The sequence below is a fragment of the Chamaea fasciata genome, unplaced genomic scaffold (assembly GCF_029207755.1).
Source record: "Chamaea fasciata isolate MVZ Bird 193981 ecotype frontalis unplaced genomic scaffold, bChaFas1.0.hap1 SCAF_10, whole genome shotgun sequence".
NCBI classification, from domain to species: domain Eukaryota; kingdom Metazoa; phylum Chordata; class Aves; order Passeriformes; family Sylviidae; genus Chamaea; species Chamaea fasciata.
In genome coordinates, this window is record NW_027094095.1 from 27,111,819 (window position 1) to 27,131,642 (window position 19,824).

The 19,824-nt window shown below is 41.6% G+C and overlaps 1 protein-coding gene across 2 annotated transcripts; it reads left to right on the plus strand.

The window, feature by feature from the left end:
• Positions 1 to 140: 140 nt before the first annotated feature.
• On the plus strand, positions 141 to 19,113 carry SHISAL2A (shisa like 2A). Of its 2 annotated transcripts, none has more exons than XM_066191934.1 (4): positions 141 to 322; positions 8,012 to 8,151; positions 14,381 to 14,458; positions 18,515 to 19,113. In XM_066191934.1, the coding sequence occupies exons 1-3, from the start codon at positions 141 to 143 to the stop codon at positions 14,410 to 14,412; spliced, it is 354 nt and encodes a 117-aa protein (XP_066048031.1). In that variant the 3' UTR covers positions 14,413 to 14,458; positions 18,515 to 19,113. The 2 variants fall into 2 exon arrangements, with proteins under 2 accessions (XP_066048031.1, XP_066048032.1); XM_066191935.1 differs by lacking the exon at positions 18,515 to 19,113 and adding an exon at positions 15,163 to 15,228.
• Positions 19,114 to 19,824: the final 711 nt, after the last annotated feature.

Genomic DNA, 19,824 nt, shown 5'->3' on the forward strand with positions numbered 1-19,824 from the left:
CCGCCACAGCCGCCTCGCCTCGCCTCGCCTCGCCTCGCCTCGCCTCGCCTCGCCTCGCCTCGCCTCGCCTCCCGCCCGGCTACCGCCGAGCCCAGGCGCCGGGCGGGCAGCGGGCGAGCGGGCGGGCGGGCGGCCGCGCCATGAGCGCCGAGTGCAGCAGTTACCTCAACGCCGACAAGGTGCTGGTGAGCGGGTTCAGCTGCCCGCGGGCGGGCGGTGACGCCCGCGCCGTGTTCTGCTGCGGCTTCCAGGACGTCAAGTACTGCTGCGATGACCCCCACAGCTTCTTCCCGTACGAGCACAGCTACATGTGGTGGCTCAGGTAGGGGAGCGGCGGTGCCTGCCGGGGTGGCGGCTCCGGGCGGGAGACGCGTGTTCGCCCGAGCTCGGCTCGGGTGTGTGTGAGGTACTTGTAAGCCGGGCACTTTCTGGCTGCCTTTATCCCGCCGAGAGTAGCGGTAGAGCTGCATCTTCAGCCCAGAGAGATTCTTGCTCGTGCCAGGGTAGTTTCTGAAGGAAATAACTCGTGGTCTTGGTAAGGAGGCGCTGGGAAGCGCTCGGTGCTCTGGCAGAGCATCCGGAGCGTCTCCCGCGCTATGGGCGTGAGGGGAGCGGCTGTCTCGGGGCCTGGGCGCGTTAAGATGCTGCGTGCCATAAAGTTCCCAGTGACTTGAGCTACTTTTCCATGTAAGATAAATCACTACGTAACTTTCCACTTGGAAGGGGCGGATAATGAGCCTGGTGCGCTCCCGGGATAGTGCAGGGATCTGCCTAGCTCTGGCTGGATCTCCAGCAGCGGCAGGAGGAGCTGCACTCAGCCAGCCCGGCTGCTTTCTGTGCCTGATTCCCCGCGGGCTCCACAGCATCCACTCTGGCAGTGTCAGGATGTTAGTACACCTCTGCATGGGGCTTCCTCTCTGTTTATCATGGACTTGTTACCCTCCTTGATTTTATCAAATCCCCTTCTGGGCTTGCTTATGCTGTCTGCTTCTGCAGCCCTGGTGGCAGCAGTCACTACCTGCTGTTTGAAGATAGATCCTTTTACCTGTTTTATGCTGTTCCCTGCTATTTTTCCTGAGTGCCCTCTAGTATTATGATTGTGAGATTTGGTGGACAGCAATTGCCGGTTCAGTTTATGCACAGTGTTTAAAATGTGAGCATTTGGTGTATCTATTCTCAGCTTTCACCTTTCCAAACTGAGCAGCTTTTGGATTATCGTTGAGGCAGATGCTACATGCTGATCGTTTTGGTTGCATCTCATCCGTACTGTTTTTCCCTTCACAGGGCTGATCTTGGAGGCGCATAATCTGGAGCTGCATGCCCAAGGTGTGGGTGTGGCAAGGTTCTACAGAGTGGCCAGATGTTGCCTCCAGTCTCTCTCTCAAAATCCATTCTGTTGGTGGCCAAAGTGTTGATGTCTTTGTCTGCCAGTTCACATTGATTCCATGATTCCAGTGAGCTGTCACTGAAGACTCTAAAACTTTTCCCAAGTTCAGAACTGCCTGCTCTGAGTTTATTGCTATGTAGGCTTGTTACACTATGTACCCTGAAACACATGTACATCACTTTTGCCTGTTCACTTAGTTTTCTGCAAGTCCTGTAGCATTCTGTGCCCTCAGAATTTGATTGCTTGTGGGGCTCAGGATGATCAGAAACTCAGATTTCCTTCTTCACCAGGTCATAGATGAAGATATGAATAAAAATCAGTCTCAGTGACTTTTCTTTACATTGAAAAGAGACCACTTAAGCCTTGCACTTCGCTCCTTATGCTTTTAAGCAGCCTTAAATTTATAGCAAAACCTTTCCCTAATCCTATGTAAGTTCAGTCTTTTTAACCCCACTTTTAGTACAGGGCTTTGTCCAAAGGCTTTTTGAGACATCTAACTCTTGTCTGCTGGGTTCTTTTATCCATCTGCATATTGACACTTCATAGACTCCGGCAGGTTAAAAAGGCAGTGTTTTCCCCCCATCCTGATGCTGATCCCTTCATTAAAGACTTTGTGTCGGGAAGCTACAAGTGCCAGCAGCTCCCTGTGGGTAGAGCATGGTTGGGGGTAGAGGCTTTACCATCAGAGGACCTGTCCCTCCTATTTGGGGTGGGTGAGTTTGGGTAATCACAGCCAGGCTCAGATTCAGCACTGTGCGACCAGAGCCCTTCAGCACCTCGGCCAGCAGCTCTCCAGTTCCACACGGGAATTCCCTCAGGGCTCCTGAGTTAATGCTATCCAGTACTGTGGACTTGCTATTTTATTTCATCTAATATTTAATGTATTATTATTTAAAATCTGCTTTGTCTGGTGTGAAGAGTGGGTTGATTGTGGGGATCTCCCAGTCATCCACTGCTGAGACTGACACACAATTACTTGATTTCTCTGATGTGAGAGGACATCTTCAAGTGTCCTTTTTCACACTTCTGCTATCAAATCCTCAAACTGTTTTAATGTTGTATTTTTGCATAGCCTTTGACTGTTTCAATCACAGTAAACCTTCTCAAGATGGCAGAAGAACTGAAGGAATAAGGATTGCATCAGAACATCTCATCTGGATGTTGTAGTGAAGACTCTTAAAGCTTGATCATTTCAAAACCACTTCCAAGAACTGAATTCCAGGAGGGGCTTTAATGAAATACCTCTCTGAAAGCTCTTCCTTTAAAAAGATATTGTAGGATCCAAGAAGTGCTTAGCCTTCACCTAAGTCAGAAATTTGAGCCCAAACTTTGAAAATTAAGAAATGTTTTTCTTCTTTCTACTGTAGCCCTAAGCTGCTAAAAGGACTCAGAAATTGCCATTTGTGGAGTTTAAGTTGTGCTCAACGACCATAAATGACTATATTCATTGTAGGAAATAGGTGAATAAATACATTTTGCCTTTCTAAGCAAAGTTACTGAGTGGTTAGAATTGAACTACTTCCTTTAAGTGTTTTCAGTAAGAAATAGAATAGTTTTTAGTTATTAATACACTGGAAACATTATAATATTACATCATTTTGAAAGCTGTACATTTTCACATGACATTTCAATCAGGAGTTTAAAGAAAAAATAAAAATAACATTTTCTGGCCTCTCAGAATATTTTGGTGATCACTAGGCTGGTACTGATATTGGTTGGTAACAGCCATATGATAAAATAATCCTTAAAATGCTTCTTTCAGCCCTTCAGGATGCTCTTTTAAGACTTGAAACCCTTAAGATTTAAAACTAAACAGGAGTTAGGCAAACCAGCCAAGGTGAGTCTGGAGATGGAAGGGGAAGGACTGGGAGGCTGACGGGGGAACTGTTTTAGGTTTTGCTGCACTCCGGAACTTTGGGGTTCTTTTCCTACATCTTCATTTGCTTGACTCCCCCCAGATGTTTGAAAGCAGTGACTGACTGCACCACGAGTGGTTGGTGATACCTCAGGGGTTACTTCAGTTTGGTGGCACACTAGGTAGAATTTCAGGAAACTGTTGCGCATTTCACTGTGTTTTTCCTGCTGTGGGAGGGACGTGGCCAGACCTGTTGGCATCCAGCTCTGACAGAAGCAGTTCATGGAGAAGCCAGCAGCCTTGGCAACCTGAAGCAATAGTTTCTTGCAGGCCTGTGCTCTTCTTTTCTCTTGCCAAATCTCTACTGCCTGTACTATGTTTAGAACTAGACACTGCCCTATCCCTTAGCAACATGGAACCCTGTTTTCCTTTCCTACTTCTGCAAAAACTGTGATATTTGACAACATCCTAACACCTGCTTTACTGGGAGCTGCTGGACAATCATAAATAATAGATCATTGAACAACTCTGACACATTTCACATTTTCTGCAGAATTTATTATATATAATTACTAATATTATTTTTTTCTGTATGTAATTAATAATATTAATTTCTGACTTGTACTTTTGTTTTGCTGGTATTTAAAATAAAATAATATAGTTCTCTTTTTTTAATCATAGATCTTGAAAGACTTAATTCCTCAAAGAAGAGGGAAGGATGCATTTTGCTGTCTCTTACAGTTGGGAACAGGGAAGGCAACATTAGGAAAAGGCAGAATTCATCAGGAAGTTATTCAGTTTTGAATCCACAAAACAGATGCTATAGAACACCAATGAGCCAAATACTGAGCAGCTCAGCCTCCAGAGCAGTGTGCTGTGCATGCACATGCCGTTATCACATCTGCTTTACCTCCCAAGCTGAGTGGAAGGGGAGAAATGCTGAACGTGTGATATTTGTACTGAACTGCAGCCATTATGTTCAGTCAGCCTTTTTGTTTCTCTTTGTTCTAAAATATTTTGTGTTTCTTTTTGTCACTCTTCTGTGAAGTTTTATTTTTATAATGGCATCTTTCAGTATCAAATAGAATTCTAATATCCATTCCAAAGCTGTATCTTTTAAGTTGCATGTAATAATACATATTTGATTAAAATTCTGTCAAGCCACATAGAGATTTTACTCAAAATGCCTTCTTAATGAATACCCATAGAGCCATGGTGGCCTAATACTTGAAGGCAAGCTTTGCTTGGCTGTACCAACCTCCAGGCATCTGTTTTGCCTTTCCAAAATAGCAAGTCTTTTGTTTCTCTATGCCCATTCTTCCAGTCTCTCAAGAATATTTATCTGTGTGCTTTGCAAATACTCTGAACAACACGTCACTGCAACAATGGCATTGGGAACATTTGATTTACTCGGATCCGGGTGACTCATGAGCTTCCTTTTAGTCCATCAGTGGGCAATACTGCCTCTGCTTAGCCAATATTTAAATTTTCCCTGGCTTTTGATGGTGTGGATGGACTGATTTTGTGAACTAAAAAGAACTGTAGGTGTGTGATGCTGAGCATCCACTGACAGGCAAGTCGACAGACCAACTCAGCAGCTCTCTGGACACAGCCTGGGGAGGCTGTTGGCAGAGTGGAGCCTCTTTGCTGAGTGGAGCCTTTGGCTGTGCTGCAGGCCTGGATGTGGCACTCAATGTAACAGCAGTGAAGTGTGGGATATGGCTCTGTCCTTATGTGGAAAATAACTTGGGAGAGTTCTATTTGGATCTCCTATCAAACTTAACATTGTGCGTGTCGGGGTTACCCTAGGCCTTCACTGCCACCTTTATGCCAGATCCTTGCTTTGGGGTTGAGTGGATTGTTAATGCAGGGGGTTTCGCTCACTAATGAAGCCACAGCTGTGGGCAAGAGGGACTTACTAATTTGCTAGTTTAGTGTCTCTGCTGTCAGAAGATTGATCTCAAAGACTCACCGGGAGACCTGTAGACTGTTACCATGTGACTGCTGGGTGGCCTTCAGACAGTGTTCAAGGTGAAAAATGGAAGGTGGCAAAATGCTTTTAGCAAGGGCTTTTTAAAGCAGATATGCAGCACCATGGTAATTGCTGTAGAATCTAGATGACATGCTGTAAGGTTCTCTTTATTTTCAGAGGAGTGTAATTGTTAAAGTGGTCAGTGATCATGGCTATTTGGTATGTTGTTTCTGATTACAGCTTCAACTAGAAGAAAAAGAAAGAAAAGATTGTGTTCTGTTAAAGAAATGTCAGAATTCAGTGCTGCGGAAGACATATTCAATTTCTCTGAATTAGATAAATTAAGAAACAACCCTCCATCCCCAAACTTTAACCAAAATAATTCTTATAGAACGTAATTATACTTTCTCTGTGGGTTGACGGCTTCAGCAGTTTGAGAACAATCTGGTATTGAAACATTGTGTGTTTAAAAAGAGTAAGTACAAATTGTCCTGATTCCTGATTCATTCAGGAAGTGGAATCAGAGTATCTGTTTGGTTTTGTGATGCTGGTGAGGTCTTCTTATGTTGCTGCTGGAGCATGAGAAACATTTCTTGTAGCACATAACCTATGAGGAGTCTTTGACCTGGAGGGTTCCTTAGGTTTTTCTTGCCTTTGCCTTTTGTAACTCCCAAAGCGTCTCACACAAGTTGTGTAGTGATACTGAAGAGGCATTGTGCTGTGCACTACACAACTGTATTGTTCAGGACATCTTCTACAACTGCATGGAGGAGAGCTACAACCAAGAAGTAACAGATGTCTGAATAGAAAAGTATATAATCATTAATATGTACTTGATCTATTTCATTTTAAGGCAGCTGACTCTGCTTAATGTTTGGATAATGGTGAGCCACCTTCTTAGTCCTGCAGTGTGGACTGGAATTTAAATGGAATCTTACAACAAGGCTTGTACTGTCATGACAAAAAAAAGCACTAATAACTGTTTCTGGAGAGCCTTGTTTGCATCACATGGTTCTATGGCTATTCACCCTTCTGTAATGTGTATTTCTTCTGTTTGTCTATTTGGGTCAAGGTGTTCCAAGTGCAAATGCAAAAATAAGGCCAGAAGCCAGGTGACATCTCTGAGTGTAGGTCATATTCAGATTCCATAATAAGCAGAATACTGCTTGCCTGCAAGTTTGTTTTTGTTTTTGTTTTTGTTTTTGTTTTCTTTTGTGGGTTTTTTGGGGGTTTTTTGAGCCAAAAAGCAATGAGGAAAAATTTGTTTAGTATGTGCATTTATGCACAAACACATAAGGATAGCCTATTTAATGCAGATAATAAATACCATGAAAAATCTTCAGAAGAGTAAAGCTGTTCTTTCCATATCCATTTTTCTGATAAGAAATTATTTTAGCTATGCATGGGGCTAAATGTTGTCCACACTTCATTACTGAACCTGACCAGTAACTAATGAAAACCACATCTGAAAGTCACAGCCATATCTGCTGTTCTCATCCTGCTGATTTTTTAAGAGTTTCTCCTGTGGATATATCTGTATGCTGGTGCTGTGGGAGCTTGTAGAGAAGCTTTGCAGTATCTAGAATGTAAAATTCATAAAAACATCCTGGGGCACAATTCTTCTTCTCTTCCTGCAAGGCTGTCGTAGAGTTGGCTTCTCCCTGATAGCAGTGATATATAAAGGTGTTTCTGTGACTAGAGGATGGATCTTGTAGAATTCAAGACATTCATCTCTCTTCTGTCCTTTTGACATCTGTCAAAATTGTAAATATATCAGAGCAGTAATATAAGGGTTCTCAGTCCTCAGACTCCTCATCTGTGACCAAACGGCTGGTGTTTAATTTCACCAGAAGTCAGGATCTTTGTCATGGACTGTAGAATAGAGGATGGAACATGGAAGGCATCAAATGGCCCAGAAGAGTGTAGGAAATGATAGCTAGACTGTGTTACATTGGGTCCTTTATTTCATCATGAGAATTTTATGTTAGGAAAAGACTCAAAAATAAGGGTTGGAAATCAGGAGAGATTTCTGTGTATCCATATACTGTCTCACTGTATGCCTATGGGAGATGTATAAAGTAGCTTTTATCCTGCAGAATAGCACCTTGATAAAATCTACGTAAAGTACTCTATGTTTGGCCTCCAGAGTCATTTATTCCTGCTTCTTTGATGCCTTTGATATTGTGAATAAACTAATTCAGCTTTAGTTTTCCTTTTACTGTGGCAAAGATCATGGGAGAATTTCTCCAGTCTTGACTGGAGATTTATTTCATTAATGCAAAGGCACAACAGTGATCTCAGTACTTCACCCTGCTCTGCAGAGCTGCTAACAGAATTGAATAACATGGATTGCATGATTTTTTATACTATAAAAATGGCATTTCAGACTGAAAATCCAGCTTTAATAGTCATGTTGTTTGAGCTGCCTGGAGCCCTAGAATCCCTCTCTGTGTGTGCACTGAAGAACTTTTTGATCTCGCTGGTATCAGTTACTGCATTAAGTTATTTCTGATTTTCATGAATACACTTTAAGTCAGACTCAGGAGTAATATGCATGAAATGTCACTGAGGGCCAGATGTTCAACTGCTGTGTAACGACATTGACCTTTCTGGGGGCAGTGAAATAACTGCAGTTAGTGCAATTGAAGTGTTGAGCTCTAAACTTCTCTTTACTGTAAAATACAGAGTTACTCCCATGCCTGAGTACAAGTAAAATCCAGACATCATCTTGACCGTTGTTTTAATGGGTACCCCAGGCTGTTTGTACATTTATTTTTTTTGTTTTTCTCTCTTACAGTGTTGGAGCACTCGTGGGCCTGTCAATAGCAGCAGTGGTCCTCTTTGCTTTCATCATCACTGTGTGTGTTCTCTGTTACTTGTTTATCAGCACCAAGCCACGCAGCAAACTGGATACTGGTTTGAGCTTACAGATGACAGGTAAGACTGGTTGCTACTGATGTGCATTAACACCTGCAGAGGAAAAGCCTTACTCTGTCTTTAAATGGATGTGGAGGAACCCAACTGTGTGTGTTTTCTTTCTGATGGGAATGTCAAGATGTAATCAAGCTGTCCTGCTGTTTAGCCTGCTCTGTGAAATCTGCACCAAACTCAGAACATTTAGGACGAGCTCAGTATATTTATTTAGTGGTAGGAAGAATGTAAAAGTTTGCAATACTGAGTGAGGGTAAATTAGCCCCTTTATCAGAAAGAGACTTACTGACTCAGTTGCCCTGGATTTCCTGCCAAGTGTACATAAACGTATAGTAGTGATTCATTCTAGGAATATGAATCTCAGGAAAGATTTTAAGTGTATTTTCTTGTGACAGAGAGAGGTCATTCTTTTTTTTTTTCCCTTTCTTCCTGACATAGGATCCAGACCTTAAAGTCTAAAACTCTGTTTCAGTAGCAGCCTTCCATATCTTTGTTCTCAGACTGTGTTGGCAGATGCCTGCAGGGAACAGTGCATATAGTCAGCACTAACCCACTCACACAGGGAAATTGCTGCTCCTGCTGCTGCTCCAGTTCACTACATTTGTGAAATCTGACTGCAAGTCTCCTTGGCAAGATGGGATGTGATAAATTTCACCCTTTGTCTTGGGAGTTCTTAAATATTTAAATGAACTGCTTCAGCAGTTCAATCAGTTAAGTTGTAGGAAATAAAAGGAATGTTGCACTTATTTAGGCATTGGAAGTTCAGCAAGTTGAAAAAGAGGAATAATTCTTAGAAACAAGTCCCCTCAGCTCCAATTTTCTTTTTACTTGTTATTTTGAAATGCCTCTATACCTGCATGGCAGTAAATGACCAACGAGTTACTGTAATTATAGCCTATTATAGAGCACCCCACAAGCCCCCTCCTGAGTGTCTAGTTAACACAGTCCACTCCATATCAAGCTTCCTATGTCTAATTTTGTTGTCCAGAGAATACAGGCTTTGGTTTAAATGTGGTTCATAGAGCTGTAGAGCTGCAAAGCCCCCCTTTGTACCTGTATGAGGTGAGCAAGCTGCTGAAATCACACATTCAGCAAACTGCTACTCATCTGCAAATTGCAAACCTCACACTTGACCTGGAGAGAGAGTGGAATTAAGACCTGCTAGCTGGAACAGCCTAAATAAACTCTTGGGTGGGATGAACAAAATGCTCTTGTGCTCTTCTACAAGATGGTTGTGTTTTAATTATAAACTGGCATTATGTTTTTGAACGTAAACAGTGTTGCTGTTTAACTTCTTCCCTCAGGTCTTCCTGCTATGGCACCAGCTCTTTATCCACTGCCAGGACAGCAGTGCTGGATTTCTCATGCCTTTTGTTTTTGTGCCAGACATGTTTGGCATGTGGGGAGCTGGGAAGGAGGCCGGGCTACGGCATCACTGCTGCCAAACAATTCCATCTTTCCATACGGACTCAAACCCTGCTGCAAACCCACATCCTGCTTGGGTAGCAAAGGTTGTTCCTCTCTTCCTATCATGAGGTGAACAGCATTCCACTGATGACCCAGCATTCCTGTAGCATTCCAAGTCACAATTCCAAACCTCACAAGGCCAGGAAGCTGAGGGATTTTTGCTTTTTCTCAGCCATCTCCCGTGTGGTTTGGAGCTTTGCTTGGACAAATTCCTTTGTATTTAAACATGGTTTTGACTGCTTTCATCTAGTGTTTTTTGCTTTTCTTATTCTGCTTCTTTGGCTGCTTCAAATGACAGTTATTTCACACCCAAATTCACATAGCTTTGGTTGACGGTGAGGTGGGTTGCTGGAAATTGAAAGCCAGTTGCTTTGCCAAGGTTGAGAGATCTTTGGAAATGTTCTAGGATTTCACTGACAAGCCTGAATGCTTGCCTTCGTCATCCTTGGCTTTCTTTGGCATGGTAGTCTTGCAAGGGCTGAGTGTCTGATGAGATGGCTGGTTAGCTGCTTGCAGCCCTGGGGAAAATAAAAGCAGCCTCTCTCCTCGTCTTTCAGTTCTGAGAGTGCAGGATTATCATGCATAAGCAATAAAAACAAATTTAAAAATTAAAACAGTTTTTAGAGGCTTCAGAAAGCTGCAGGCCTGAGGACTGTGAGTTTTAAGTATGAACTCAGTTCAAAACAGCTTTTTCTGAACTAGCATAATTTTGCCTTTAGATGAAGGCTGTGTCACACTTTAGTTGTTGTGCAACATCTGCATCCCTGGAGCACTCAGCACTCATTTTTGAAAGCAGTATTTTTATTATCTTCAATTTCACCCATAATACATCAGCTCAGTTGGAGTTTCATATCTCATTAAACATACAATTGGTTATTTTATGCCTTTCCTACCTCTCATAATAGCAAAAGTTGGTCATTGTTCTGCAGGCTTATCCAGGATCTCCTAAATACAGAAGTGAAGTGGTTGAATTTTTACAGAAATGATCTCAAGATGGATGATAAATCTAACAATAAACTGAATATGAAGCCCTTTATTAAAGTCTGTGATTCTACAAAAGGCATATCAACTGGAATTTGCCTCTGTTTAGCCTTAATCATATGGTCTTCCATAGCATCAGCACAGATCTTCCACAGCATCAGCACTGAGTATTACAGATTGGATTCTTGAGTTAAGGATGTTTTAGCTCTAGCAAAAATGTACATTTCATTTCAATCTGAGCATTGAATTTCAGGAAAAAGGAGCTCAGCCACTGGTATAGACAAGGAAGAACTACTTAAATGCTACTGGAGTTAGACATTTCTATTTGTAGAGTGCAGAGTTGATCCATAATATGCAAGACAGTATGTGCAGGCAAACACATACAAATGAAGATTCTGCATTTCAGTTGCTTGTTAAGCTCTTTCCAAGAGAAAGTGTTTGTTATTGAACTCATTGTAGATGTTTTTGTTTCTCCCATTTGAAGGCTGGAGACCTGTAACTAGTAAAAAAAAGGCCTCAAAGAAATCCAAGCCCTGAATATACAAACATGATGTATTTATTCAAGGTGAAAGGGAATTTGGTCATATGCTTTGTTCATCTTCTAACTAAAAACTTCCCTTTGTGCAAAAGGTTTATCCCCTTCAAAATGTGGGGAGCTAGGAAGTCACAGGATTTAAATGTTTTGTTAAGGCCGAGTGAAAAATGCTGGAACATCCCCACAGTGCAAGAGATAAAGAGGACTGAGTAAATATTGCATAATCATCAGGATAAGAGTGGTAATCGGGCAGAAAAGGGGAAATCCAGAGGCACATCTTGGCTCTGGGAAAGGTGCACATACACTTGCTTTGACCAGGCAGCTGATGAGAGAGGAGTGATCATCTCTGCTGGCCCCTGAGAATGGGCTTTGCCATCAGAGATGGAAGAGGTGGTGACCCAAACAGTTTTTAAACACATTTTCTGAGTTACCCCAGTATTTCTGCCAGGTCTGGAAAGACCTTTGAGGTCAAGTGTTCCATACCACTGCAAAGCATGAATAGCAAATTACATTTTATGATGGTAACTAATACTTTTCCCTTAAAACTTAGCACAGAAAGATCCCTGTAATGCCTTCAGAGTCAGACAGCAGGGACCTTTGGGTCAGAGTGTGAAAGAATTGTGGCCTTGTAAATTAATCATAAGTGCTGGGTGAAATGTGCTTTAATAGAAGTTATTAATTCCTTGTTCTTGCAAAGCAGTGATATCACAATATGCAAAAGTTCATGGTTTCATTTCATAATAAGGAAAAACACAGCTTGAAAAATAGCCAGATGACTTTCCTGTCCCTATTTCTCTCCTTAATTAAAGATTCCTCATGGGGAGAGATTCAAATATATGAAATATTCAGGTATTTTGATGAAAAAGCACGGAAGTCTCACACATTGTCCTTCTTAGCTCAGTACAATTATCTGACTATTGGTTTTGAAAGCAGATAGCTGCCGTCTGAATTCAGATGCACTGCTTGGCTTTTGGAGTGTACATTCATAATTTTGCCTTCTAGGTTTAGGAGTAATTTCATTTGTATAGTGTTCTTGTAGCTGGCTTAAAATTGTCCCCCGTTAGGCTACTTTTATCTTTGCCAGTCATCTACCTCAGATTTCTGTATGGGGAAAAATCAACCAAATGGGCTCAACTGTTTAAAAAACCAAAATACTCTTTTTTTTTCTTTCTTTATATATATTTATGTATATTAGGAAATGAAGAAAATTTCCATTTTGAAGCTGGGAATTCAAATTTAGTGGAAGGGTACATCACTAGAAAAGATTAAAATTTGAAATGTCTTTATTGGACTCCTTAGCTTTTAAATTTCCCAGACTTTCTTGTAGCAGTGAGATTTTTGCAGCTCATTAAGAGTCAGTTTTCTACAAATACACCCTTAGCTGCTGTAGGCTGCAAAAATAAAGTGCCTTCCTCTGTAACTGATAAGAATTCTTTTTTCTTCTTTTTGAGTTTGTTTTTTTCCCAGCTGAAATAACTCAGTTGTTTTCAACTAAGATCTTAGCTTAAATGCTGTTGTACAGTTTTTAATCGCTAAACTATCAAATCTCATTTTTGCATTTTTGAAACCAAACTGCCGTTTTTTCAATTCAAACAAGAAAAAAATAAAATGCAGCTTTCATAACGCCTAAATAACAAATAATTCCTCTTTCCCAATCTGCTTTGCTTCAGTTTCTTATTAAATTAAAATATTAGCATTCTCAACTTTTCATCCCTTTTTGGATATAGGGAACCTGCTTTTCAATCCCTTCTCCACACACTGGCTTGGAGTGAAGTACCCTGCCCAGTTAAGTTTATATTTTCTGTCTCTTTGGGTTGTCTCACACTCGGGAAAGTGGAAAATGATGTCAAAGACAGTGTTGAACTAAAGGGTAATGGGAAATTCAGGGAGGCCTGGGAGGAAGATTGATGAGCTCCATAAGGAGAATTAGATGACAGGATAAAGCAGGGAGAGGCTTTGGAGCTGGCAGATAAAGGAGAAAACTGCGAGGGGCTGAATGCTGCTGGGAGCTTTTGGAAGAGAGGTGGGACTGATGGAATTGAGAGTGGTAGAGCAGGGAGGCAGCGATGCCAGAGGGGATGGAGAATGTCCTGGGGGCCAGGACGTGGAGCTGTGGGTGGGCTGGGGAGCAGGAGCCTGCTGCTTGGGGAGAGAGATGGAGAGGGAGCCTAGCAGAGGGGGAATCATGTGCAGGTTTGAGATTTAGGGCAGAGAAAAGGGAGGAGAGACTCCAAATCTGACTTGTTATTCCTGGGTATGGGGATGGGCATGGGAAGCATAGTAGCAGAAAATAAGAACTGGAAACAGAATGAGGAAATTGGGAAGGAAATGAAAGAATGAATATCAGGTAAGAAAGAAAATAAATTAAGTTGAAAGTGCATTTAGGAAAGTCTTTTCTTCTAGAGCTTTGTTTTCTCAGCTGTCAGCAGGGATCAGTGGAAACTGGCAGAGTATTTCTCTCCTCCCTTCCTGCAGTGATCCACTGCAGGCTGCCTTTTCCTTAGTTATTCTGATCAGTTGGGCAAACTCGAGTTACCTGCACTGAATCAAAAGATTTCCAAGCAGGTGTCTGTATCAGTTAGCAGGTGGATTTTTAACCTTTACTTACGTTTACCTATGAAGTTGTGCTCTGAAAAACAATATTCAAATGCTATTAATCTTCAAAACCAAATGCTCAAAAGGTGGGAGATGCCAGAACTAAAGATTTTTTTTGGAAATTGGCAAAATGCTTAACTAAAAATAGTTTTATGTGCTCCTGTCATCTCTTAATTCTTTCTATAAAACATGGGTAAAACACTTGCAAAGAAATATTGTGAACCTCCCCACACACTCTCAGAGCTTTGGGGTCACTGGATGAAGGTGTACTGAAAGCAACAGTGACTGATTGCGTTTGGAGAGATATGAAAGTTTAAGATTTCTGGTCTTTTTTCTTGAATATGGGAAAATTTTAATGTAATTTATTTCAGGAGACTTTCTGATTTCCTGCTACAAGCCCATCTTATACCACAGTGCTGCTACCACAAACTGCTCTTCACTTTGATGTTTATTCCTTTTTAGCACAAGTAAGTTAATAACTGCAGCCTCCCTGAGGCCCAGGAATGCAAAGTGGAATGGATTTGATCTGTCTAAAAATTGTAGAAGATTCCAGGAACTGTGGTTTCTCTAGTGCACTGGGCATATCTATGTATTACTACTTGCAACTGATGGCAGAACAATGCTATTAATTCTTCTAAAAATGCCTTTGTTTCACAGACAGTGAGGCCAGAGGGAGTTCTGTATGTTAAAGACAGAGACACTGAATGGATTCTACCAACGTTGTGAAGAAAAGAGGTACCGTGAGAACATTTATTTTCATCTTATTCTGTTGTATTTGTATCCTCTCTACTCTGTTTTACATGGATTTTATAAAATGATTATTTATGTGGGTTTTTAACTTTCTGAAAAGCAAACTGTCTCTGACTGATTTATTTATACACTGCCCTGATGCTGTCCTTGCACTGGGATGTATCTGCAGAGACTTGGACAGAGTCCTTCCCCAGACAAATCTCTTCTAGATTTACTGGCACATGGATACTCCATCATGGTTACGTGCCAGACAAGATTAAATTCCCCTTACGCTGTTATTGTCCTTTCCCTGAGCTGTCCTGGGTGCACCAGAGCTTACTAAGGAGGCAGACACTGTAACTTACCAAAAGAATTTCTTTAGTGAAGAATTGCCAGAAAGGCTCCTGTGTAACAAAGGGTGAAAGCAGTGAAGTTTCTGGTGGGCAGTTTAGTCTTCCATTGCATCATGGGGATGTGGGAATGACTGCCAGGTAAATTCTGCTACAGAACTGGAGAGGGTTATCTTGCAAGAAAGTTGATTTTTATGCTGAAATCATGTGTAAAAGTCAAACTGCCTATGGCACAGACCATGCAGAACAGTGTTTAAAATGTACCCCACTACATACAAGTGGTACTTCAGACTTAAGAGGAATTTATGAATAATGCAAAGGACTTCAGATGGCATGAAACATGCATTTTACTTTCTGCAGGGGGTGAAGGCTCATGGCTCAACAGCCACAGAATGTGAGAATAGCTGCAGATCAGCAATGTCTGTCACAAGAAAAATAAGTGGTCCTGTTTGCTCAGCAGTTGTTTTTACATGGGCAGGAAAATAAATGAGTCAAGAGTTTCCTGTTTCATGTATTTTCTGTTGTACCCTTAAGAAAAGCCACACTGTGCATCCCAAGTGCAAATGTGTCTTTCTCAGAGCTCTTTATCAGCATAACAAGTTGATTTTGGCTCCTTGTCTGTATAAAAACACTGAAGTGTAACAAAACTCATTTCAAAACTCCTAACCACCTCCACACGTTTGGTTTTTTTTTTTTTCTGCTGCTGCAAATGAAATGGCTTGTGGGAGAAAAATGCCATGGAAAGACTAAAATGGATCCTGTAGTCAGAAAGCCGTCTGTAGTGAGAAAATACAAAAATATCTGAGGCAGGCACCAAGCACTGAGATGAGCTGAGCTCTGTGAATGTGGCATTGCTTTCTGAAGGCCATGAGGCTGTTGTTTCCTCAGGCTTCTGTTTGCCTCCTTTTCTGTCCTGGTAGAGAGGCTGATGTTTATAGGGTGTCTGCTAACCCACTGTTGCTTACAGGGAGAGAGGCAGCTGCAAAGGACTCGGGTAGGGTTTGAATGCCTACATTATATAAAGACAAAAAAACCTGGAAGCTTTTCTTGTGGATGAATTACCCTTTTTTTTTTTGTTGTTGCCAAAATGAGGTTGGCATTGTAGTGAAGACTCAATTGGAGCTAAATCCAGGAAGGACCTCATTTTGAGCTAAATCCTGGAAAACTGTGTCCTTAGCCTGTGAGCCTTTTTGCTTCCTGATTCAGAATGGAAAAGGAGGTGAGGATCTTTTCTGAACTTCAACACATAATATGGCTCAGTGTTAGTAGAAATTCCAGGTCTCTCACTGTTTTTTATCCCCTGCTTTTCACATGTGCTTGTTGGAGATTTCATACCCACACCTGTCATGGGGAGCCACTTCACAGTGCAGCATTAAGCCAGAGAGTCCATCAGTGGCTACAAATTTCTACTGCTGGGAGAAAGCTACAGGTGCCAATTAGATTTCCTTTAGCAGGCATATTTTCCTCTGCCAAGTTCACTGAGTTTTAATTAGGAACAGGACCCCTTGTGCCTGGTGTAGTTCAGCGTACAATTCAAGCTTGTTTGCCTGCTCTTTTCCAGCAAAAGGGCAAACACAGATCTGAGCTTTACAAAGGGAAAGGAGAGGAACTAGGCAGATGAAGGCATTGCTTCTTAGAGTGATAATACATTAAATGATTAAATAGTTGAGCTATGCACAAGAAAAATCTGACACAGATTTTGTGAAGACAGATCATGACAAACCAATCTAATTTCTCTCTTTAAGGTAATTTTGCCTATCAGGTAAGTGGGAACAAGTGGCTATGATTACAGATCATTGGGAAAATGCAGTCAAAGAGAAATTTTCAGTGACTCATTCTCAAGCTCATTTTTGGAGGGAAGAAGGATGTCTTGGAAAGTGTCTGGTACATTATCCCAGATAAGTAGTAAGAGCTTGGCTGAAGTTGTAAAGAGCACATGAATAAAACTTTTGAATGACACCACCCTGATAGGGGTTGCAAGACTGGGCCTAAAACTACCTTTCAGAATTATCTCAGTGCCTATGAGAAATGTTCTGAAATAAAACAAAAAAAGTGAAATACAATAAAAATCAAAGTACTTTAGTTAAAAAGGAGAAACTAAATCCTCAAGTATAACTAAAGAAGCTGACTAAATAGTAAAGAAATGCTTCCTAATGTCCAGTCTAAACCTCCTCTGGTGCAGCTTTGAACCATCCCCATGAATCCTTTCACTGGATACCAGGGAGAAGAGATCAGAGAATCACAGCATGGTTTGGGTTGGAAGGGACCATCAGTATCATCTAGTTCCAATCCTGCTGTCACAGGCAGGGACACCTTCCAGAAGACCAGGTTGCTCAGAGCTCCATCCCATCTGGCCTTGAACACTTCAAGAAATGGGGCATCCACAGCTTCTCTGGGCAACCTGTGTCAGGGCCACCATTCTCTCCACATTCCCCTCCTCAGGAAGCTGGACAGAGCAGTGAGGTCACCCCTCATCCTCCTTATCCCTGAACTAGACAAGCCCAAAGTCCTTAGGCACTGCTCATGGGACAGTCCTTCCACCTGTCCTTCCAGCCCTTTCTCCAGCTTTGTTGGTCTCTTCTGGATGCTTTTGTAGTACCTTAACATCCTTCTTAAATTGTGGAACCCAGAACCGCACTCTGCATTGACAGTGAGGCTGCACCAAGGTTCAATATAGCAGGATAATCCTTTCCTCTGAGCAGCTGGTTGTTTGTTGGTGTTTGACACACCCCAGCGTGGGGTTTGCCTCCTCAGCTCCCAGGGCACGCTGCTGTCAGCCAGATGGCAGTGCTGGGGAAGGGTACAAATCTAAGTTTACGTGTATGTCCCAGGTTTTTATTTAAGCTCATCAGGAATGTGTAAGCATCCTCAGAGTCTTCAGCAGAAAATAATCTAGAATCTACAAAATGTATCACTGATAATTCAGATGAGCATCATTCCTCTCAGTGAACCAGTATTGAAGTGATGTTTTTTGCTGGTTAGGATGCTCTTGCTGCTAGTTGCCATCTGCCTTGAGTCCAAGAGATTTCATGCTTCAGAACTTGTCAGTAGCTGAGTTAGCTGAAATTGTCCAGCCAGACTTCAGTGCATGTCCATTTTTTTGCATATCTAGACAAGCATTTGCTTCTAAACCCATCTGTACCAGCAGCTGTTGTGTTTTACCTCAGAATTAATCCTGCTTTAATGAGCAGTAGAGCAATTTATTTGTATAGAAATTCCTCAGGTGTAGTTTGAAATATATTCAGGTGTCTTTCAGGGTTAAAGGCACACGTTGTGAGTATCATTAAAAAGAAATGAAATGCGTGGTTTGATGTAGATATTAGTGGTGCATCTTCCAAAGGGCACTGCATAGAAATGTTAGATGGATGTCTGTCTTTATCTACAAAACCTTTTTTGTTTTGTTTCAGCACCACTGTGTGTGGGCCTTCATCACATGCAAGGGGAAATCTTCATTTGCCCAGTAGAGGAGCAGCGGCAGAGTTACCCATCCACAAACTCCCCCAGAGGAGGCACTTGGTGTGTCATAGCTGGAGTAATACCCTTTAGGGGTGCAGTTCTTCACAAGACAGAGACTCAGAATATAATGAGATACTCGGAAAGAAGTCATGCCAGTCAAATGGATTGAGTTGTGTGGTTTCTTCTGGATTTTTTGTAGGAAAAAAAAATCATCCCCTGTTCAGTCTAACTCATAACTGTTATTGGTATTTTGCAGATACAGAGCTGCATCCTCCACAAAGGCCCCACCAAAACAAGCTGTTGACAGAGCCAAGTGGCTTCAAGAGATTTCCTGAGCCACAGGGATGGACTGTGACTGTAAGCCACGAGAACCTGACTCACTCTTCCAGAGGTGTTTCCCGGCTCTTACAAGCACTGTCGATTACCAGAGGCCAATCTGAAGCTGTGCCAGGATGTGTTTGTGTGTGGTTGCTGTACTGAGAAGTTGTGTGTTTTGATTTGCACGTCAGCTACTGCTGTCAGTCATTCTCATGCAAGTTGTCTCTACCCTGTGCAATTCCAGTGAGATATCACAGTTGTCAAGCAGAGCAGAATTTGGCACACCATGTTTACCAAGCTTTATTTTAAGCTTTTCCTGTGTGCCATCTCAGTGTGGTGTCTTCATGTCTTGAACATGGTTGTCTTTAGCCAAATGTGACTGTTCAGTGCACAAACCAATGTGAATGCAGTACCTCAATAAAATCTGGCATTTGTGTTGTATTTTTCTTAATTTATCATTCCCCCCCACCTTTGTTTCCTCAGAAGATTCTTGTGAATCTTGAAATTATTTTGATGGGAGAATTTTATAACAAAAGGTGAAGTTAATAAAGAATGAATTTTTGTGGGGAAGTTTAGATTTTAACAGCCGTTTTCACTGGCATTGGTATACACTGAAATGAATTGAGATAAACATCCACAATTGTTTTGCAGATTCTTCATCAAAACATGTTGGAATATTTATTGGGAAGCAAACTAAAATTTTCCAGTAATATTTCAGTTTGGAGCACTAATTTGTAAAGTGTTGAACTCCCTTCAGGTAATCAAAGAGCTCTAATTGCACATTTTATTTTCCCAGTAGTCTTAGGAACAACCAACACAATCTTAACTGTCATATTTGAGCTGTCAATTATTTCAAGCTTTCAGTCTTGAAATCATGAACACTAATGATAGTGATTTCTTTTCATCTTGTGAGGGTTTTCTAAGGTGAGTGATCAAAAGAATTTCAAAACTGTTTAACCATGCTGTTGATATTAAAGCAGTAGACAGATTATACCTTCCATTTGCAGGTGAGGCCTAAAACATTTACCTGCTGTGTCAGTTTTGTCTGTGGTTATACTTCAACTTGTTAAAGACAAAATCCTTGTCTACCATTTGGGAGTGAAATCTTTTTGTGTGTGAGTGCTTGAAATTTAAACTCCGTAGCTGTCTGGTACTGTGCATCAAAACCCCAAAGTGCTTCTGATCTCATCTGCTCTTGTGTGAGATAATGCACTGGTGCCTCCCACTCAAGTAAAGAATGTGGTGTAT